Source organism: Rhinichthys klamathensis, unplaced genomic scaffold (genome assembly GCF_029890125.1).
Source record: "Rhinichthys klamathensis goyatoka isolate OS25496 unplaced genomic scaffold, OSU_Roscu_1.1 h1tg000033l_1, whole genome shotgun sequence".
NCBI classification, from domain to species: Eukaryota; Metazoa; Chordata; class Actinopteri; order Cypriniformes; family Leuciscidae; genus Rhinichthys; species Rhinichthys klamathensis.
In genome coordinates this window covers 847,437-870,808 of record NW_026606582.1, presented here as the reverse complement: position 1 = coordinate 870,808, position 23,372 = coordinate 847,437, and the positions used below count along the sequence as shown (strand labels likewise).

At 43.0% G+C, this 23,372-nt stretch overlaps 1 protein-coding gene across 3 annotated transcripts in view; it reads right to left on the bottom strand.

Annotated features, from left to right (window-relative positions):
- ano3 (anoctamin 3) overlaps positions 1-23,372 on the bottom strand; it is a 151,661-nt gene that overhangs the window by 70,974 nt on the left and 57,315 nt on the right. For 2 of the 3 annotated variants that reach the window (XM_056245688.1, XM_056245687.1), the window contains 5 exons: positions 16,550-16,656; positions 4,585-4,640; positions 4,355-4,476; positions 2,555-2,689; positions 2,279-2,375 (listed from right to left, as the gene is read on the bottom strand). In XM_056245688.1, the coding sequence (XP_056101663.1) occupies positions 2,279-2,375; positions 2,555-2,689; positions 4,355-4,476; positions 4,585-4,640; positions 16,550-16,656 (517 nt within the window). Of the gene's footprint in view, positions 1-2,278; positions 2,376-2,554; positions 2,690-4,354; positions 4,477-4,584; positions 4,641-11,854; positions 11,942-16,549; positions 16,657-23,372 lie in introns of all 3 variants that reach the window. The other variant, XM_056245686.1, reaches the window with a different exon arrangement.

The window sequence follows — 23,372 nt, the reverse complement described above, 5'->3', positions numbered from 1 at the left end:
CTAGATTCTTATTGAAAAGCCGTAATCTATACGCTGCCTCGGCACACACGAGATTCGAGATCGAGTCACAGAATCTTTACTGCAGACCCGTAATCTACGCGCTGCCTCTGCAAACGCCAAGATCCGAGCCAAAGATCTTTATTGACTCTCTTCCCTCGAGAAGAAGCCAACAGGAGTAGAGCTAAAACTCTTGATAGTGCATATGTTACACGTCAGGAATTTATGAATGAACACTGTCAGCCCCATTTACTAGAGCTGACCGTGCATGCTCCACTCAACACATGAATCACGTGTGTCCCCACTCCTAATGAAGCAAGGGCAGGGACGAATACACGATCCAAAGCTGTTTGCTCATTTCCATACTCGTGTCTAAATATAAAATTTATGCTTGTGGACAAACAACAATAAATAGACAGAGACAGATTCACACAGAGCGCTTGCTGAAGGCACAGAAGCTAGCGCGGTCTGTTTTCAGGTGTGAAACGTATGCCTATGACGTCTCGTCTCTCCATTGGACTGATTATACACGTGCTTCAAAACGCAATCACGCAGGGGAGTTCCCACAGCGTCTCGATGCAGCTCAAGTTCCCTTGAAAGGGAATTGAACCGAGCTGGACAATGACATCACGGTTTTCTCCAGAGCGTCTATATATAATATAAATGAACTAAATTAATAACTTTTTTTACAACAAAAATGAAACATCACTGAACTTACTTAAGCTGGACTGTGACGCTATTTTCTTCTGGAAAAAAAAAAAACTTGTTGCTTTATTTTCCTGTTATCTCTAAATATAAGCTATATAAATAAATGTGACTTGACTATTACAAGGACAGATGCCAAGATGTAAATTGGCTCAAGCAAATTGAATCAAAGACACAAGTCATCTACTGAAGAAAATTCAAGATATATGCATTTCCATTAACTTATATTTGACTTGAATTTACTATCAACCATTGTAAAATGTATTTTATTGCCTTTTTTTTCTTTTTCTTTTTTATTTAATTGTATTAAGAGAAAACTATGACAAAATTTTCCTGGTATTAGTTCAACAATGTGAATTTATCAGGACCAATATCAACTTGGGACAATGGCCATTTGAGTGACTGGCTTTTATTTTACCCAAAACTGAAATATCTATAAAATTTTCTGCCAGGACATTCTCTCATGTTTACCAGGTCACCGTTTATATAAACTCTTTCCCTGCCAGGGTTTTATATTAAAAAAGGGGGGTTGACAGCCTCTGCCAGCATTTTTTATAATTTTCACAAAAAAATATTATGGCCCCCAGAATATTTTGTTGTATGAATGTCTGAACATGTAATTTATCAAAAGAAAGATCAGAGCCTCTGTAAATACATAGTAGTTAAAGACACAATATAAAGTGTGTGTGAGTTTATGGAGATTCCTTTAACACTAAAACACAAAATATGGGTAAAACACAGGTGAATAAATTGATACAGAATATTCCTTCATATTAAAGGGATAGTTCACCCAAAAATGAAAATTAAGTCATTAATTACTCACCCTCATGTTGTTCCAACCCCGTAAGAACTTCGTTCATCTTCGGAACACAAATGAAGATATTTTTGATTAAATTTGAGAGCTGGATCACTGCTGCGTAGGCTTCCTAAGGGAGTGAAACTTGACGGCCCAGAAAGTCATTGAAGAAAATGTTTAAATATTCCATGTGACTACAGTGGCTCAACTATAAGTTTATCAAGCGACGAGAATACGTTTTGTGCGGAAAAACAACAAAACTAACGACTTTATTCGACTATTCCTTTTCTTCCTTGTGGGCCTGAGACGAGAGTTCAAGAGATTTCCACGATGCATGCGCGAGAACTGAGCAAGAAGTAGCTAGTAGAAGAACGTCCTCTTCTCAGAATGTCCTCAAGAGGACGTTCTTCTTCTACTACTTCTTGTTCAGTTCTCGCGCATGCGTCGTGGAAATCTCTTGAACTCTCGTCATCCCGAAGATGAACGAAGGTCTTACGGGGTTGGAACAACATGAGGGTGAGTAATTAATGACTTAATTTTCATTTTTGGGTGAACTATCCCTTTAACAGTAGAATGGGCCCTATATGTACAGACTTTTTTTACAAGCATCATTATATAGCCTTACCTTCTGCATTATCTGTCAAATATATTTTTCGATTTAATGGTGCTTTGATTTGTCATTAAAAGTATCTATCAAAATGGCATTTGTTTTAACCATACAGTATACAATTGTAAGCAAAGAACTGTGGTGTATGCCAGTAGAAGGCGGATGTGCGGTACCTTTGCATAGACACAGCTGTCACTAAGCGTCCAAGAGCTACAGTTGCCTTCACACATGGGGCACATGATGGTGGTGTTGGCCTCACAGATCTCTTTACTGAAATAAAACAGGGAAACAAACACTCATGAATCTGTGCTTTATTGAGAAGAATTTGTAGGGAAACATTGAATACTGGTGAATAAAAATGTGATGTTTTGACATATAGACTGATGGAATCAGGTTCAGGCATACTGGGGGAAATTTTGAAATAGCTGAAAACCCCAGCAAGGACTAACCTTACTTGGCTGGAGTCCATAGTGAAAAGCCCATAGAGGAAGACAAAGAGGCCAACTAGAGCAGCAGGGATCAGCATACCTGTATACCAGCCCAACCAGGCAAAATACAGCCCGATCTTCTCTCCGAAGTACCGCCTATGAGACAGACAGGCCAACAAATGAAGAAATATCAGTAAGAAACATTCATTTAGGCCTCAGTACATTTTCACAACATTTATTAATCTTGATTAACATTAAAATAAAAATATAGTTAGTTCATAATGCATTTGACTGATGTTATTCAGCTCAGCTTGTTCAAAATATGAGTATTGTCACAGGTTGTCTGTGTAATCCAGAGAATGGTGTGTGACGCAGAATAGACAAATATAATATATTTTAATTAACACGAAGAGCAAGACTACAACACACTAACCACAAATGTTAACAAGAGATCACAAACTGAAGGAACAGATGGCTTACATGAGGAACTGCGAACAGGTGAGGACTAGTTAGAGACTAACAAATGAAAGACTAGAACTAAGTCAATGAAAACTAAGACTAAAACCAAACAAGACCGTGAAGACTAAATATGACTGTGACTGTCAGTGTGTTGCTGGGAAGCAGATGACAGTGAAGATAAAGTTCAGAGTCTTTAATAAAAATAAATGCAGATACATCCAAACACAACACACACAGACAATACCGGACAACTGAACACCGAAAACAGAGGAACTTAAGTACTAATGCAAACAAGGTAATTAACGACACTCAGCTGAACTGAATAACTACTCATATCAGTAACCATGGATACAAACTAAGAAAAGCAAATAAATGGATGAATACAAACTAAAAGTCCAAAACACAACAGAGCCATGACAGTGAATTGATATGAATTGCATTGTTTTTTGTTGTTTTTTTATAGTAGATTAAAACGCAAAAAAGCAGATACACAGGTTAGATACATAGATTAATAGGCAGAAAGGTGACTAAAAACAGGGACATGTACTTCACTTAAAATACACCAGGTCAGGGTGGTTACATAATTCCACAAATGGAGGGTGACATTACTCTCAAACTGATGAGAAGATACCAGCATTGAGTTGCTGTGTCTGCTCATCACCATCGCAATTATGTTTCTGTCTCCACTTTAAAAGGAGAGGGCTCTAATCCAGCGTCAATATACGATTGTTATGAACCTGAGATTGCATTTTCTCTCACGTTTGACGACAGCTGTGATTTACACAAGAAAGCTGTGGTCAGCCACACCAACACAGTCCTGCACATATGAATGAGTGAGTTAGTGAGATTAAAGCTGTTTTCACACCGCAAATATTTCCGATCAGGATTTCACTGCCATTCTGAGTCATCAAGAACCTTTCAGATTTTCTTTGAAAAAGCCCCAAACAAACAAACTGGAAGCTGTTGTGAAGAATCAAAAAACTTTGCCAGTATCTTCTGGCTATATTCACAGTGCACTTCAAATCAACTGATTAAAATTCATGTTGTTCAGACATCATAGTAAATATCCGGTGTATCTACATCAGTGCTTGATATGTGCATATGAATGTATATATTCAGTGTCCAAATGTGTCCTTATTCATTTATTTTGCTAAATATATTTTATTTATAATATATTTTATTTATTTATTAATTTATTTATTTATTCAGTAAAAATCAGCATGTGTTTTTCAGACTACAAAAAAAAATAAAAAAATTGGATATGCCAAAAAAATCATTTTGTTTCCCAAATTCCTTAAAAATAAAAAAGTGATCCATTTGTTTAGACAGCATAATAAATGTGTCCAAAAGTGCCGTTCTTACCGTATGAGGTCTAAAGGCTGGTATTTGTACCAGATTCCCCAGCGTGCCCATCTTTCGTACAAAAGGTGTCTGTGGTTTTGAGCCCCATGGGTTTTAATCGGATGTCTGCTTTTGTAACTTCCCTAAAAAGTAAATGGCATAGTTTTCAATATCACCTAAGAAAACTTCAACAGGAAGAAAATAGAGGTAAAAACTACATTGTGACAGGTAATACATTTAACTCATTTTACCTCATGTGGAGGAAACGCTGCCTCATATGTGCTGTTGCCAAGTAACCGATTAATGCCTAAAAAATAGATGGAAACAGAAAAAACTAGCATGAATTTTTTTTTCTTCAATCTTGGCTTCTATTTTGCATCTTAGAGCCCAAAATGAAAGTTCTGATGTCTGACTGTCTGATGATTCTATATTGCAAAAATGCAATTCAAGGATTTGCATAAATAAAATAGTAATGTAAAAAGTCTAGCAACCTTCAAACACACAATGTATAATTTCATATAAAATATTCAGTAGTACCACATTCACCACAAATGAGATGTTTCGACTTCTAAAATGAAACACACATACTAATGCTACGGTGAGGTTGGGAAATTAACTTTTTCACCCTCCAGCCACAGCGACTAGTGAATGCCAGTTCCCTTTTCGAGGGAACTTGCACTGCGTCGAGAATCGACACATTGGATTCAGCCAATTGGATTGGATTGCATTGGATTCAGCGCAACGCGTCTGAAGCCTGTATGGAACAAGTCATATCTCGATTGGATTGGTGTTGCGTCATTACATCACTCGTGACGTCGCATGTGACGGCGATGCGGAAGCTATAAAAGGATGCCGGATCACAACAGCGTCAGCTTTCTGGTCTTCAGCAAGCGTTCTGTGTAAACTGTATTGTCTTATTTGGTGTTGTCTGTCTGAAATTACTCATATTCACAAATATATATATATATATATATATATATATATATATAAAGAATATAGTGAGTAAAGAGAAGCAATATAGGCAGTGTCCCCTTGCCCACGCTATTTGAGCGAGGGTGACACACACTCGCTCTGTGTTGTTTGCAAGGGGGTAATCCATCGACCGGAAGTTGAAGCCGGCCGGGTGCCGCCATGTTGTAGCAGAACTTCACTTGCGTTAGCATTTCCATTGACTCCCATTCATTTTGGCGTCACTTTGACAGCGAATAACTTTACATATGAGGCGTTTAAAGACTCCATTTGTCCATTATTTATTTCTAAAGAAACACAACAACGTATAAAGGGCTCCATTACCTTCTATGTTACATTATGGCCCTGTAGAAACAGATTTAGTAAAAATAGGCTAACGATTGCGTCATAACCACTCGACTCTCTGTCGCGCTGTACAGAAATTACCGTACAGACAGGAGGAGAAGCTCGCAGGCAATCGGGGGGACGTCCCGTCAAGGGAGAAGCCCATAGATAATGAGTCCATAAAAGCAACGGAATACTTACTCCTGCTCACTCACGCCAAATAACTCTTTGCTCAAGTTCCCCGTCTCTGCAAGATTAACGTTGGCAATTTTCACGCACAGCTACTAGAAGATTAACGTCTGTCAGACAGGTTGCTCACGTCATCAAGCTTAGTTTGAGTCGGTTTGAGTCTGCGTGTCAGCAACGGAAGTGCTCAAAAATCGCTAAAAATGGGCTTCAACTGTCTCAACTGAGTTCCAATGAGATGGCTCTGTCCACTTCTTATACTGTCTATGGTTGTTTGTCTGGGAGTGGAGCATGCACAGGCAGCGCTCGAGGGCGCTGTCTGTGCAAACTGTGCTTTGCTGCCTCTCAGAACGCTCCGCTCCCGCCTGGCCCTGTTCGATGAATCAGGCCAGGCTCACGTTCCCCGTGGGTTGGGACCCGCGTCTGCCGAGGCGGAGTGGCGTCTTCACACATGGGGTTTGCAAATGGAGCTGGTGGATGATGTTGAGACGGCTTGGGCCCTTTTTCAGCAATCAGCAGCCAAATCCATCGGTCCTATTCAAGAGGAGAGAAGAGAAGAGACACTTGCTACATATCTTTCACCCGACGCTGCGTCATCCCTGAGAGCTCCGGCGCTCCCCTCCAAGCCCTGTCGTACTATATCGGCCTTGGTGGGGAATGGGGATATTGCAGGCATACCAGGCCAACCTCCTCAAAGAGGTGGACGACAGCGGGGAGGTCGTCCTCGACGATATTACTGAACTTCGTCAAGCAGCTGACTTGTCTCTCCGTGCTACTAAGGAGACGGTCCATGGCAGCATTAGTAGCTATGGAGAGACACCTGTGGCTGAACCTGTCGGGCATTAAGGACAGGGCCTTCCTCCTCAATCCCCCGCTTTCGCCTTCAGGCCTCTTCGGCGACGCAGTCAATACTGTCGTCGAGAGCTTTCAGGAGGTGAAGCAACAGTCAGCTGCATTCAAACAGCTTTTTCCAGGTCTCGTAGGTCTGCTGCCAGGGGACAGTCCCACGAGGCAGCCGCCAACTCCTCACATTTTCAACAGCAGAAGTAGAGTGTTGCCTCTTGTGCCCCCGTACAAAAGGCCTGGGGCCAGAGACGGGCTCTCCCTGTCCACGCTTAAGGTCTACGTATGTGGCGGCCATAGCTGCCTTCCACACGCCTCTAAGGGTGAGCACTATGGGGAGGCACCCACTTATAGTACGTTTCCTTCGTGGAGCTAGGAGGATGAGGCCTGTCGTCCAGACCAGGGTCCCCATGTGGGATGTGGCAGTGGTTCTTGAAGGGCTATCCCTGGCACCCTTTGAAACCTTGGATGAGGTGTCTGAGAAATTTATAACCCTGAAGGTAGCCTTTCTGCTAGCTATTACGTCCATAAAGAGAGTGGGGGACCTGCAGGCTCTATCTGTTGCTCCCTCTTGCCTCAAGTTCACTCCTGGCAGAGTGAAAGCCATTCTCCATCCTAGACTTGGCTATGTTCCTAAGGTGCCTTTAAATGTGGCACGGTCTGTAATCTTGCAGGCATTTCATCCTTCACCGCATGTGTCGGCGGATCAAGCAAAGCTACATCTATTATGCCCGGTTCGAGCTCTGGAGGCCTACATACACAGGTCCTCGGGCTGGAGGAAGTCGGACCAGTTGTTTGTGTGTTTTGGGTCACCTAAGAAGGGTTCCCCCTGCCTCTAAACAAACTATTAGCAGATGTATAGTAGAGGCTATTTCTTCAGTGTACGAGGCGCGCGGTTTGCCTTCGCCTCTCCTGATAATAGCCCACTCAACTAGAGGAGTGGCATCCTCTAAAGCCCTGCTAGCAGGGGTCTCCCTCCAAGAGGTCTGTGATGCCGCCGGCTGGGCCTCCCCACACACCTTCATAAAACATTATAGACTGGATCTGCCCTCTACACAGGGTTCACAAGTTCTCTCGTCTTGAGTGTGCCAGATTGCTTCACACCAGGGCTGATACTAGTCAGTGTGGCGCAGTGAACATTTCGTTCCCCAATGTGTCGATTCTCTACGCCGCACGAGTTCTCTCGAAAGGGATTGTCTCGGGTTACGACTGTAACCCTCATTCCCTGAGATGCTACGTCCCTTGGCCACACTTCCTGCGCTCCTGAGAACGACATGCTTCGACCTATCAGAAGCTGACGCTGTTGTGATCCGGCATCCTTTTATAGCTTCCGCATCGCGTAATGATGCAACACCAATTAAGATTGGACTAGTTCCATACAGGCTTCAGACGAGTCATGGTGATGGCGTTCCCCAATGTGTTGATTCTCAGGGAACGAGGGTTACAGACGTAACCCGAAACGTTTTTTGTGTATTTATGTACTAAATATAAAACTCAGATATATACTGTAGTAAGATGGGGTAAGATGCCCTGTGTGGCAAGATCAACACTTTAGATGAATGGCTATGCTTTTTTTAATCTAGTCATTTTATCTGAATATCAACATTTGAGAGATGTGTTTTGAGGCAAAGTCATCAAATTTTGTGTCTCTGGAAAATAGGGATCGATGTCAGAGTAAAGTTGTTTTTAAGTGAAAAGATTAAATTAGTAAGATAAACCACCCAGAATTGGCAAACAAGGACCTGAGTGGCATGTTGTTACTAGTGTTATTATTAAATTATTATTATTAATTTAATACTTAATTTAATAATTTAAGTCAATTATTAAAAAGTGTCTCTGTCACAAAACCAAGAATAAACCAGATGGAAGTGACAAAACCCTGGCATCAGATGAATCTCTTTTACTGGGATTCTGCTTTGTCTGTCTGTGGGTTATTCAATTGATATATATATATATATATATATATATATATATATATATATATATATATATATATATATATATATATATAGTGGGTAAAATGGCCTCTAATTTAAAATTTTATAGTATGCCAACTAAATTATGGTATGACAACTAACACATATTTCTATTTATTTCCCTTAATAACACATGCATCATCACATCCTGCACCTAGTAAACTTGTACATTAAAAAAAATGTTACAATTTATTCTATGTGGTTGCTAAGATATTTGCTTGGAGTGACTTGTTACATTCTCCAGTGTATGTTTTTGGTTTTTATGTGCTAAGAAATAAAATCACATTGTTTTTCAATAAATTGCATATCTGTATGCATCTGACAGGATTTATTTTGTGATTTTACTACTTGATTAGCTTGACCTGCTGCTAACGTAACATCAATCCTACTTCCTGCTTATAGCAGGAAACTCATTTGCAGACAGATAGCAGCAGAAATGAGATTGGGCTAAGAGAAAAGTAAGCAACAGGAGCACTATCCTGTAAATGGTAGCGGAGCTTGCTTTTCAATATGCTGCTGCAAGTAAGAGCCTGGTAAGCTGTGAGCTTCAGCAACGTGATTAAGCTTACATCAGCTGCAAACGGAAATGGATGGAAAATGGCCCAAAATTGTCACGATAAATTAATTTAGCTTTAGCTTTTTTTATAAGAAATATCCAAAATACTAAGTTGCTACCAAGTGGATACTAATTTAATAATTAAAAAGTAGAAATACCACTGCAGTGTTTCTGTAACAACAATGGCGATAATGGAATCAATATGGATTTTTTTAAATTTTGACTTTAGTCACCAATATGGAATTAAACAATAAAATATTTTTCCCAAGTCCACTATTCACAATAAATACAATTTCCATTATGCAATTACCTTACTAAAAGTTTAAAGTTGATTTGATTTTTACAGTTACACTGCATATGAAAAGCATTTTCTTTATAAATATAAGCAATTCTATAAGTTTTATGTAGTTTGAATGCTTTAAAGGGATACTCCACTTTTTTTGGAAATAGGCTCATTTTACAACTCCCCCAGAGTTAAACTGTTGAGTTTTACCGTTTTTGAATCCATTCAGCCGATCTCCGGTTCTGGCGGTACCATGCACTTTTAGCATAGCTTAGCGCCTGAAAATAGTTCCGTTGTGTTGACGGAAGGTAGCCTATTTTCAGGCGCTGCGTCATATCATTACGCCTGCTGCACTCATGGTACGGCAGTAAAGTTTCTTGATTATTACGCAGGAATGAGAGTATAGTTCGTAGCCATTTCAGCCTAGAAAATCGCAACTTTACATTTTCCGTCGGTCTTAGTGCACGATGTAACTACAGAAGAGTCAAGTTTTAAATAGGAAAAATATCGAAACTCTTTGATCATTTTTTTTTTTAGAAATGCTAATGCTCTTGTTCACTTCAATGATGTATGCTAAGCTATGCTAAAAGTGGTACCGCCAGAACCGGAGATCGGCTGAATGGATTCAAAAACGGTAAAACTCAACAGTTTAACTCTGGGGGAGTTGTAAAATGAGCCTATTTCCAAAAAAAGTGGAGTATCCCTTTAAGATTCATACAGTAGTGGTTTACAGTATACAGCATTTGTGTGTTACAATCAAGCGCTACTGAACATTTAAACAAACAACCATTCAGAAATGCTTGTTCTTTGAGATATAATCAAATTTTTACAACAATAACCTGCAATAGTTTCTTGTCAAAGGCCAATGTTTCTTATATGAAATGGAAATATAGGAAATGTATGTCCATAGTGACTGGCAGATAAGGCAATATAACCAATTTGGGAGGTTCCAGTGTTAATTTCCCACCTTGGTTATGGTGCAAAAACACATGTATGAAAACAGAAAAAAAAAAGAAAAAAAACTAAATCTTGCTTTTATATCAATTTAATATTGAGCATTTGTCTCATTAAATTGCCTAGTTCTGTCTCTATACTGTAAGTCTGTCTAAAACACATCGGACCAGATTTACTAAACGGGTCAATTTATTAGCGTGAGACCGCGAATTAGCATAGAGCGGCAAACAAAAAAGCAGAGTGGATGATAATCAGTTGCGGGGGTAATCCATTAACAACACAGGCACAAAAAAAAATCAAAAATAACGGTTTGGCAAACGATATGTTCGGAAAATGTCTTTCTCTTGCATTCCAAATAAATGAACAAGTCCTATCAAGCTGTTCTATCTGTTCTCTGAAGTGCCTCCTCCTAGCAGCAACTATCGCAGCATGTGAAGCGCAACAATTTGTTGAGACGCTTTTTTTTGTGTGTTAAATAATGGCGCAAATACAACTAAATTGACTACCACAATCCTTAGTAAATCACATTGCATGATTTATTTAGATACTCTCCATAAAATGACCTTTTCATCGCTGCGTGTCTTTAGTAAATGTTGGCAGTTTTTTAACGTCATAAGAGGGTTTACGCTGGCGCAAGCTCAAGGCCCCATAACTCACTAAATTGATGAATCTCGAAAACAGTTTAGAACATGTCCAGGTCATATTCAGATATCCAAAAAATAAATAACTAAATAAATAAAGGTAATTTTCCAAGTCGCTAAACTGCATAAAAAACTTTCTTTCTATATAGTAAAATAATTGCAACTCAAATCAAAATATTAAATATTTATGCCAGAAATGCACAAAAAGAAAAATCATATTCTCAAAAAAAATCTAAATATTGTATATTCCACTGGTAGCTGTCACGTTTGTGTTTGATCTTCGGTTTTCTGTATTAGTCACATGTCTTTTGTTTTCCCGCCACTCTTCTGTTACCATGCCTACCATCATTAGTTCACCTTCATCACCTGTGTCTTGTTAATTACCTTCATCAATCGCACCTGGTTTATGTTCATCAGTATCTGTATTTAGTTTGTTCAGTTCAGTCAGTCTTGGTCTGTAGTTAAAGTTATATCTGCCTGCCTGTCTGTACCTGTGAGTTTCTGGAAGTAAACGTCTTGTATTGGAGCTTTTCGTCTTTGAGCCCTTATTCACACACGCTACACCGTGACAGTAGCAGGTTGTAAAAAAAAAAAAAAGGGTTTTTTATTTTGTTTTTTGGATCGTTGTGAAATCTGACGTGGACATTTCTTGTGAGATTCTACCCAAAACGGCATTAAAAAGCATTTTCTCTCAATCTCTTGTCTTGCTGATGCTACTTTTAGAGATGTGATGATATTTGAGCATCCCTGTGTGCCCACACAACACAGACTGTACAGCACTGTACGCACCTTCCCATGAACTCCCTGACTGGCCCATGAAGAGCCGCTCGTGATGGCCATAATAATTAAGCAGATACAGACAACACAACGGAGGAGCTGCAGAGAGACGGAGACCGTGTGACCAGCAGAGACATGCAAATACACGCTCACACATAGGACCATGGGGGACACTGACTGATGGGGACTTTCAGTTTTGTGATGGTTATAATGTGATTAGTGCTGATCATAATGAATGGAGTTTTAAGGCTTGATGAGTATGTGGTGAAGGACTGGAATACTAAAAAGAACAATGGATTTATACAAATGGGTGGATGAAGAAATGCCCATTTCTTTATAGACAAAATAGTATAAAATGCTCAAGAGCCATCCTTCACCGATAACTCAGTTGTCATCTCACAAGTTATGTGCAGTTTACTAGGAACTTTTATCTTCGTTTACTGACCTGTGTTTTTCAAAACATTACTTTGGTTATCTTATACAGACAGTGATGTTATTTTATATGTATGCCTCTTGTCTAAAAACTGTAAAAGTGTTTTATGCATCGCTTTTAGAGTAAGATCATTCTTAATTTAATCAATGAAACTGGTTTATAATAGCATGATAGCCTAGGGCCATAATAAGTCAAATGAACCACACTTTTGAAACTGTCATTGTTTTTTTTGTCTTTAAGCATAAAAATATTCAGTCCTCATTCTTTGTAAGTGAATGGAAAAGAGCAATGAACTGGTTTGGAATGACTTCTGAGCGAGAAAATGATGACAGAATGCTCATCTTTGGTTGAAATTTTCATAAGCATCTTCAGAAGTCTGAAATAGAGGTGAGGAATGTCTAGTGCACCAACAAATGAAAGTTCTGTCATCATTTACTCACCCCAATGTCATTCCAAACCTGTATTTTCTCTTTTTATCCTGTATAACATAAAAGATTATACAAAATTGTAGTGTTGTAGAATTCATGACCGGTCTTAGTCTCGGGAAAAGGAAAAGGTAAAAACCTTTTCTGCTAGATGCCCTAATATCACAATATGGCCTGTTCAGCAAGGCGGTAAACGCTATTGCTGACAGGTTTAAAGCGGCTAAGAAACAAATTATAGCATTTCAGCAATTTATCCCTCACCATGTCCAAGGGCCTGAGGCCTCAATCAGACAGCCTCGGCCTGCCCGAATCCCCCCTGAAATGGCATCTCAGCACCATTTGGACCCAGTCCACTGCCCAGGTTGGCTCAATGCTAGAGTTCCTGCAGGAGCGTCTTTCATCAGGACTGTTACCTGTGGGTGTTTCGGCTTGGCACGTTCACCTCCAATGTCTTCTGTGGGAGCCGCCCTGGTCTCTAGCTTCTTGCACTCATTGTGCTTTTGGTGTCAACCTCAGAGAAGCTTATGAATCTCAAGGCGTCTCTGTTATTGGCGCTAACTTCGCTCAAAAGAGTTGAAGACTTGCAGGCAATTTCAGTAGCTGCGTCCTGCTTAGTCAAAGTCATTACACCCTAGGAAGGATTACGATCCGAAGGTGAGTTCTTCAACCTTTCATCTTTTCATCATTCTCCCTTTGCCATTTGAACTCGGAGCAGGAGAGGCTTTACCATTTGTATCCAGTCAGGGCCCTTAAGGTGATGATACACAGGCAGTGGTGTAGTGCAGGGTATACGCAGGTATACGGCGTATACCCACTTCTTTTTCAGTCGGCATTGCGTATACCCACCTCTAAATCCCCTCTGATGCGCATCATTTAGTAGCTAATTCAATCTCATGTGAATAAAAAACACCCAGTCAGGGTCGTATCATTGAGATCCCCGAGGTCCTGACCTCAGTCGTTTTTTTAGTGTAGCCTATATAATGAAAGTTGTGAAATAATTCCCTAATATTAACTCTAATTTGGTGCTGCAATGATTCTCCCATCGCGACGATAACTGACCTTCTCATCTATACTGCTTCAGCACTCAAACACCCGCTCGTCAATGTCAAAATGTTTGAGACCAATCAAAGCAAGCAGGATTTTTGTTCACAGAAGCGCGAGCCGAGCGCGAATCCCAACGCGACGCTTCACTTCACGATCATACAGTGCGAGATAAGATGCAAGTAGCTAAAATATACGGCTGTTTTTCGATAGAAGTCAACCGACAGAAATAATCAGTTTGCTCAAAGACAGTGGAAATGATAAGCTCAATTTAACAACACAAGCACCATATTAAATATATTGCCATTATTATTGTATAAATAAGTATATTTGTATAACGTTTCCTCGAATGTGTTCGACTTTTCACTGTTTGTATCACTCCGCTTGTCTGTGTTTGCTCAACTTGCATCATTAAGCCAGAAGGCAGCGACAAGTGACTGTCTTTATGAGTGAGCAATTGAACCATTAATTAAATGAACAGATTAGTCCAAAAACATTGATTAATTTAGGAAAGAAAAAGTAGCTGAAACTGGAACTGATTCTCATGTTCAATCTGATCAAATACTTCATGCTTTTTAATAGCAATATCATTTATGGGACCTGGGTATTTAGAAAACCAAGTAAAAAAGTGCAGGCCTGATATGCAAGAATACTAGTAATTCTATATATGTTCTATTCTCTTCATTATATTCTATATTCTATAGTCTAGCATATTCAATACTAATGCAAGACTAGTCTTACATGTCACTGTTTATAACACTGATCGTTCGTCCTTTGCTGGGACGCTTAAAAAAAATATTGGGGGCATAAATTAAGAGTATACCCACTTCTCCAGGCACCACTACATTACTGTACACAGGGAAACTTTTAGAGCAATGTTGCTGGGCAATGTTGCCGAGCTATTCTTGCTTGGGCACTTTCCCATTGAGAATGGGCAACAAATTTATATCTGGATAATTTAGATCGGTCATGGGCCTTGTGTCTCACCTGGTTCCCCGTTGACGGAAACATTGCCCAGCATATCAAGTATATCATCACCTATAGGATTTATGTTGACCACTCGGGCTTGTGGTGTAAATCTAATAAACTGTTGGTCTGCTTGGAAGGCACAGCAAAGGTTTTGCTGCCACCAAGCAGTGCTTGTCCCACAGTATTACTAATGCGATTTCTTTTGCCAGCGAGGCACACGGTCTGGCCTTTGCATCAGAGCTCACTCTACTCGGAGTATGGCTTTTTCTAAGGTGCTATCCAAGGGTGCATATTTGCAGGATGTTTGTGCTGTGGCAGGGCAGCCCCTCCACAGATATTCATAGGGTTTTAAGGCATGGATATGGATTAAACCCTAGACTTACAGGTCCTGTTGGGTTAATTTTATTTTGCCTGCCCACAGGATCTGTGCTTGTACATATTTTTAACAATCTTGTTAGGCAGGCATATTTCAGTATGGTGGCGAGGGTATTAATGTTCCCATAGCATCAGCAACCATGGCGCAGCCTTGAGTTCACTCAAATGGGAATGTCTCAGGTTACACATGAAGGGTACGCTCCCTGAGGATGGAACTAGACACTGCGTTGCTGTGCCATTCTGAAAAATGCCTGCGCAGCTTCTTCAAGTAAACAGAATCTGGGAATTCCATGACGTAGGTGCACTCTTATGGTCTTGATGACGCTTCTACGCTTCATCTGTCGGCCAATAGAATTGGCGTGATTATGTGCTTCAGACACTGGCAAACACTGAAGGCGTTCCCATAGGGTCAACAATCATGATGCAGCATCTCGTTCCCTTCTCAGGGAACCAAGTTACATACGTAACCTGAGAAGTTTTTATTAATAGTTTGTATTGTGAGTCTCATATTGAGTACAAAACATGCATTACTGACCAAGCATATTACATGGAGACAGATTTCTGTTAACAAAGGGCTGGTTGGCTATTACCTTGGTTCATTTGATTAAAACTCTCAGGTTTATTAAAGCCAGATTTGTAAACAATGTCTCATTTGCTGACGATGTTTTGAGTTCACTAGGACATTAAACTGAGCTGCAGTGGCATGATTAAGCAGGATTTATCTGGGATTTAGAGTTCTTCTCCCAATATGATCTGGCCTGAGCGAGTGGGCGGTCATTATTAATCTATTAACATGAACATCCGACTTGCAAGACCAGCTTTAATCAGCCGAAAACCACAAGAGCAGGCAGACAAGAAAGCCAAATAAGAAGGGCATGAGCGTGACATTAAAATAAGAGGACTAACAGAAAGATTAGGGGGGGGGGGGGGGGGAAGCCATATTCAGTTAAAATGGTTATAGGGAAAATGTAGGTCATTGCAGATAAAACAATAACACAGCTCTTCAAATATTTACTAACAGAAAGTTGACAAAGATGTAGATTCATGAGATTCATGTACTAGAACTCTGTCTGAATTTCATTAAAAAAAAAACATTTTAGTTTAAGTTTTAAGTACCCTATCTTTTGATCATCATTTTCTTGGGAATTAAGTAATGGAATTATTATAATTATTATTATTATTATTATGTCATGACGAAAATGACCACAATGCAATAAGCTCTTAAGCTGTTTGTTTGAGCAAAACGGAAAAAAACCTTAACATAAATTATATTCGCAATTTAACCAATTTTGTAAATGACTATAGTAAATAAAAAATGACTGAATAAAAAGATGATGTGTGAGAGGACATGATATATCATTGTGTATATGATATAGATGGATAATAGAAACTGGAGCGAGGAAAAATATGTGCATGACATGTTAGATCAAGATGGTTTCAGGGGTGATTAAGCTGTCCTCTTACCCATCTTAGACTTCCCGTCCTCATACTTTGTGCGCTGTAGTACATGATGTACTATTCTGCTTCTGGTTGAGTTTGAGAAAAACGTCTCTCTGTTGTTGATGGTAAAGCTAAAAGAAAGTAAAGTACATTGTTTTAATACACAAATGTGTAGTAGGTTGCATGCATTCATCTACTTTACTGAATAGAGTAAAGATTAATACGCTACAGCAGCCTAGAGATCAGAACTCAGATATTTAGTATGTCAGTGTAAATATCAAATTAGAGAGGATTGTAGCTGAGCTGACCCAACACATCAAGCTCAGAGCAGATTGTGTGGATTACTCCCAGCTGTCTCAGTATACAGACAAAAAAATATACATTAAAGAATGACTTCTTTTCCTTGATGAATCTCACAGAACCTATCAACAACATGTTCAGGTCATGCACCTCAAAATCAAAAGAAAGGAATCAGAATAAAAATTTTAGGTTACTATTTTTTTTTTTTTTTCAGTACGTGCACTTACGGTGTATTTACCCAATAAAGTACTCAGTAATATAAGGTAACTACATGGGTTGTGGTTAGATTTAATGGAAGGTTCAGGGTTTAGTACCTAGTTATTACCTAGTTATTGCAATTACTATAATAAGTACATAATATGTACATGGCAGGTGTCATGTTTCAATGTGTTTAAGTTCTGTTTTGGTATCTGGTTTCCCCCTGTATTTGTGATTTTGGTTTAGTCCTGTTATTAGTTCAGTTTTGTGATCTTGTTCACCCCTGTCTTTGTGATTTTGGTTCAGTCCTGTTAGTTCCCTTTCGAGAGGTTCCTCCTATTGCGTAAGTAGCTTACGCTATGGGAAAACTCCTTTTCTCGAGAAATATTGAAGTCTTTATGTAAAACGCATTGCAGCTGCACAGCATACAGCAATGAGCGAGGCAGCTCGGTCATTGGCTGTGCTGCGGCAACTGCACGAACCTATGACCTATAACGTTATGATTAATCTCCTTCAGCAAAGACCTTCTCTTCGCTGGATCCTCCGGATTTTTGGAGTCTTTTCACCGCCGGCGTCCTCGAAGCAGTCCTGCTGTAGGCTTGTCGACGGCGGCGGTGAAAAGACTCCAAAAATCCTGCCGCCTTCGATCGCCTTCTGCGAAGCCATCCGGCGCACAGCACATATATCCTTTTCAAAGCTACCAGTGTTCGCCCCCGCGACACTTTCTAAAAGAGCAAATTAACTGGGCGTTGTTTCAAATGCCTTCCTGCGCCTCGTGTCAAGCCCTCTTCAGGACGGGAATCGTCACATCATTTGCACCCGCTGCCTGGGACCGGACCACGCAGAGGCTGCCCTTACTCTGCCCTTACTCCGCCCCTCGAGGAGGCCGTGGCCAATCACCTGTGTCCACCCTCCACAGCTGGATGGAAAGCCAAAGCTTCTCATCCCTCGAAGCCTTGCCGATCTACTTCAGCTCTCGCCGGTCGCACATACGCCGCCGCCGGCCAAGCTGCGTCAGCGCTTCACTCCATGGCTGTCCTCCAAGTGTTTTAAGCTAAACTTCTCCGCACCATGGACGAGTCTGGACCTGATCCTGAGGCATTCAAGGATCTGCGCAGCGCCACTGACATAGCACTGCGAGCCACAAAAGCCACCGCCCAATCCATCGGCCGTGCTATGGCTAACCTGACTGTCCTTGAGCGCCATCTGTGGCTGACGCTAACAGAGATGAAGGATGCAGATAAGGCGTCGTTCCTCGACGCGCCTATCTCCCAAAGCGGCCTGTTCGGACCAGCGGTGAAGGAGTTCACTGAGCGCTTCACCGAAGCCCGTAAGGATTCGCAGGCTATGCGACACTTCCTGCCCAAGCGATCTAGCTCATCGCAGAGCCGCCAAAAGCCGCCTCAGCAGCAGCGAGTCAAGACGGCGCCTCCCGTCTCTCAGCCCAGACCTGAAACTGACTTTTGACGCCGCTCGCGCTCTCCCAACAGGAAGCAACCGCCCGAGCGACGGGGACCTCGGCCCAAGATTGTGCTGAACCCAGAGCCTCGTAAGTCTTCCTAGCTACAGGGAGAAAGAGAGAGAGCGCGTGTCTCACAGAAGCCGGACCGCTCTCTCCAAAACGTCTAAAGCATTACCCAGTCCCCTTACAGGCGGCTGGAAATGTCTGTACAGCAGCCAACGGGCCAGCCGCACAGCTCGTTCACCTGCAAACAAACGCCGTTTTTACGGCGACACACAGAAATCACATAAAGAGCCATTTTCTGCCTGTGTCATTAAGGGGTCACGTGTCCACACTAAAGTGCGCATTCCCACATATCAAAACTGTCAAAGCAGTGCCAAATGCTTTCCCAGCTCAGGCTGGACGCCCCATAAATGTAGATTGTGTGCCCACTGTCATGTATCCACCACTACACATAAGCACTGTTCCCACAGTTATAAACACTTCCCCAGTAAAAGCGGGAAATTCTATAAGAGTAGCGCGTGTGCCCACTGTTATGCACGCACCCCAACTCACAAACACTGTTTATATGGCCAAAAACCTCCCGCCACGAGCGGGAAGTTTTATGAAAGTGGCGCGCGTGCCTACCACAGTCTATGCACCCCCACCCATAAGCACTGTCCATACAGTCTTAAACATTTCCCCAACTCACACTGTGAGCATTACAGATGTGGCAAGCGTGCCTGTAATCTCACACGCGCCCCTGCACTCGGCATTCAACAAAGCTGCTCAGCGCGCGCCCGCGCCTCTGAGAGCTGTAAGCTCAGTATTAGCACAGGGCGATTTACCGGCGGGAGCCATACGTCACTGCGACACGCCCCCAGCCAGCATTCAGCCCATATCTGTACGAGCGAAAGCTTGGGAAAATATCCCCGGCATGCCGAAATGGGTTTTGAACATAATAAAACACGGTTACTCGCTTCAATTCGCTCGCAGACCGCCCCGCTTCACAGCGGTGGTCGAGACGAAAGTGAGAAAAGATGTTTCACATGTTCTACGCACCGAGGTGCTCAAACTGATTGAGAAGGGCGCTATAGAAACAGTCCCTCCCTCTATGAGCGAGGCAGGTTTTTACAGTCGCTATTTTCTCGTCCCGAGGAAGGATGGTGGTCTCCGCCCCATTCTGGATCTCAGACATCTGAACAAAGCTTTAATGATTCGCTCGTTCAGAATGTTAACAACCAAACATATCCTCGCGCAAGTTCGCCCAGGGGATTGGTTTCTATTTGTGGATCTGAAAGACGCTTACTTTCACATTCCGATAGCGCCTCATCACAGGCCATTTCTGAGATTCGCTTTCGAGGGACAGTCATACCAGTACACAGTACTACCATTCGGCCTGTCACTGGCACCCCGTACATTTACGAAATGCATGGATGCATCACTTTCCCCCCTGAGACAGCGGGGAGTGCGAATACTGAATTATCTCGACGATTGGCTAGTCCTAGCACAATCAGAGAGCCAGTTAGTGACACACAGGTCTTGGATTATCAGTCATCTAGAACGCCTGGGTCTAAGAATCAATTTTGCAAAGAGCATGCTATCCCCCAGCCAGAATATTTCTTTTCTGGGAATAGTGCTAGACTCAGTGCAGATGACGGCACACCTCTCATCAGAGCGCACGCTCACTATCCGGCGCCTTGCAACATCGTTCAGCGCGCGCCCCCGACAAGCGATTTCAAAGGATGCTCGGTCTCATGGCCTCAGCATCAGCTGTACTCCAGCTAGGATTGTTGCACATGCGTCCTCTCCAACGCTGGCTCAAAAGCCGTGTCCCCACTCACGCGTGGCGCTCGGGCCACTTTTTAATCAGAGCGAATCATGGCTGCATAAGAGCCCTGACGCCCTGGAAAGCTGTCGACTGGTATCAGTCCGGTGTGAGTCTGGGCGTGAACACAAGGAGAAAAATGATCACGACAGATGCCTCCAAAATAGGTTGGGGGGCCCTTTACGAGGGCAGGCCTGTCTCCGGCTTGTGGTCAAACCCGGAGAAGCGCCTACATATAAACTGTCTGGAATTGAAAGCGGTTGCTTTGGCTCTCAGAGCCCTGCTTCCGTACCTGAAGGACGAGCACATCCTGGTCCGAACGGACAACATGACGGTAGTCTCGTATATAAATCGTCAGGGTGGACTCAGGTCGAGCTCCCTGCACTCGATGGCCAAGGAACTCATCCTTCGGCCGGCTCGTTGGATAATTACTTTGCTTAAAGGCTCAGGCATCTACCTCCGGCTTAATAGAGCGAAGTCAGCACGCACGGCATTTTACATGGTGTTCCCATAGCGTAAGCTACTTACGCAATAGGAGGAACCTCTCGAAAGGGAACGACTCGGTTACTAACGTAACCTCGGTTCCCTGAGAGGAGGGAATGAGTATTGCGTAAGCTGCCGTGCTTGTGCTTGGTCAGTTCGCTTTAGTCGATTGAACCTAAAGAACTCAGACGACGGGGCGCCCATCTTGGCGGGCTCTGACGCGCGCGGGCGCGAAGCACGCCCATTGGAAGCGGGTTCAGAGTCGCCCCGTCATAGGTTTGTGCAGTTGCCGCAGCACAGCCAATGACCGAGCTGCCTCGCTCATTGCTGTATGCTGTGCAGCTGCAATGCGTTTTACATAAAGACTTCAATATTTCTCGAGAAAAGGAGTTTTCCCATAGCGTAAGCTACTTACGCAATACTCGTTCCCTCCTCTCAGGGAACCGAGGTTACCTTAGTAACCGAGTCGTTTTCCCGCTCTGTCTGATTAGTTATTCCCTTCACATGTGTTCAGTTAATTATCCTATTAGTCCCTGTTCATTTAAGCCCTGTGTTTTCCCTCAGTGTTTGTTGGTCGTCGTCGATGTATGGTTGTGTGTTCCTGAGTTTTCCTGTACCTGAGTTTATGAATAAACCAGCTGCATTGAAATTCTGTTCCCTCGTCTTCAGTATCCTGCAACAACCCTGACAGAACGACCAACCTTAAAAAATTACAAAGATGAATCAACGGTTCTTGGGCACTCGGTTGGCTAGGTTTAGGGGAACCCGGGGCGGTCACATTAGGGGAGGTGATCGAGCCCACCAGAACCTAAGCCTATCGTCTACCCACCAGCACCTGAGCCAATCGCCTACCCACCAGCACCTGAACCCATTGCCTACACACCAGCACCTGAGCCCATCGCCTGCCCGCCAGAGCCTGAGCCCATCGCCTGCTGTTCCTAAGCTGGAGCCAGTGTCTGCTGTTCCTGAGCCGGAGCCAGTGTCTGCTGTTCCTGAGCCGGAGCCAGTGTCTGCTGTTCCTGAGCCGAAGCCAATGTCTGTTGTTCCTGAGCCGGAGCCAGTGTCTGTTGTTCCTGAGCCGGAGCCAGTGTCTGTTGTTCCTGAGCCGGAGCCAGTGTCTGCTGTTCCTGAACCGGAGCCAGTGTCTGCTGTTCCTGAGCCGGAGCCAGTGTCTGCTGTTCCTGAGCCAGAGCCAGTGTCTGCTGTTCCTGAGCCAATGTTTGTTTCTGTTTTTGTGTCTGTCCTTGTGGCCGCTACTTTTCTAGTGGCTACTGAGCCTGAGTCGGTGTCTGTTCCCGTTCCTGAGCCGGTGTCTGTTCCCGTTCCTGAGCCGGTTTCTGTGTTTGTGTCTGTCTTTGTGGGCGTTATTGTTCTAGTGGCTGCTGTTCCTGGGCCGGTGTCTGTTCCTGGGCCGGTGTCTGTTCCTGGGCCGGTGTCTGTTCCTGGGCCGGTGTCTGTTCCTGGGCCGGTGTCTGTTCCTGGGCCGGTGTCTGTTCCTGAGCGGGTGTCTGTCCCTGAGCCGGTGTCTGTTCCCGATCCTGAGCCTGTCCTTCTCCCCAAGAAATTTTTTTGGGGGGGGGGGGGGGGCTATACGCCTTCGCCGTGGCCGGCCAAAGAACCACGGAGGCCTGAAAAAAGACCACCACGGCCGTCTGAAGGATCCTCACAGCCACGGCCGTCCGAAGGATCCTCACCACTATGCCCACCCGAAGGGTCCTGACCACCATGGCCGCCCGAAGGGTCCTCACCGCCACGGCCGCCCGAAGGGTCCTCACCACCATGGCCACCCGAAGGGTCCTCACAACCATGGCCGCCTGAAGGGTCCTCACCACCATGGCGACCCGAAGGGTCCTCACCACCATGGCCACCCGAAGGGTCACCACCGCCCTGGACGCCCGAGGGTCCGACAGCTCCGCCGTGGCCACGCCCACAGCCTGCTCCGCCCTGGTCCCCTGACCAGCCTGCTCCGCCTGGACCGTCCTGGAGTCCAGGATGCCCACCCCTTTGGATGTTATACGGCGCGAGGACGCGCCTTTGGGGAGGGGGGAGGTACTGTCATGTTTCAATGTGTTTAAGTTCTGTTTTGGTATCTGGTTTCCCCCTGTATTTGGGATTTTGGCTCAGTCCTGTTATTAGTTCAGTTTTGTGATCTTGTTCACCCCTGTCTTTGTGATTTTGGTTCAGTCCTGTTAGTTTTCCCGCTCTGTCTGATTAGTTATTCCCTTCACCTGTGTTCAGTTAATTATCCTATTAGTCCCTGTTCATTTAAGCCCTGTGTTTTCCCTCAGTGTTTGTTGGTCGTCATCGATGTATGGTTGTGTGTTCCTGAGTTTTCCTGTACCTGAGTTTATGAATAAACCAGCTGCATTGAAATTCTGTTCCCTCGTCTTCAGTATCCTGCAACAACCCTGACAGCAGGACTGTAAAATAAAGTTCTAGCAAATTTAGTTTTAAGAACATTAAGTATAATTTTAGCAAATTAAGATACATTAATTTATAAATTAACGGCACATCTACAAGAAATACAATAATATAGAAATGGCTGACGAGATAGAATTTGCAAGATAGCGTATTTATAGCAATAATAAATAGTATGT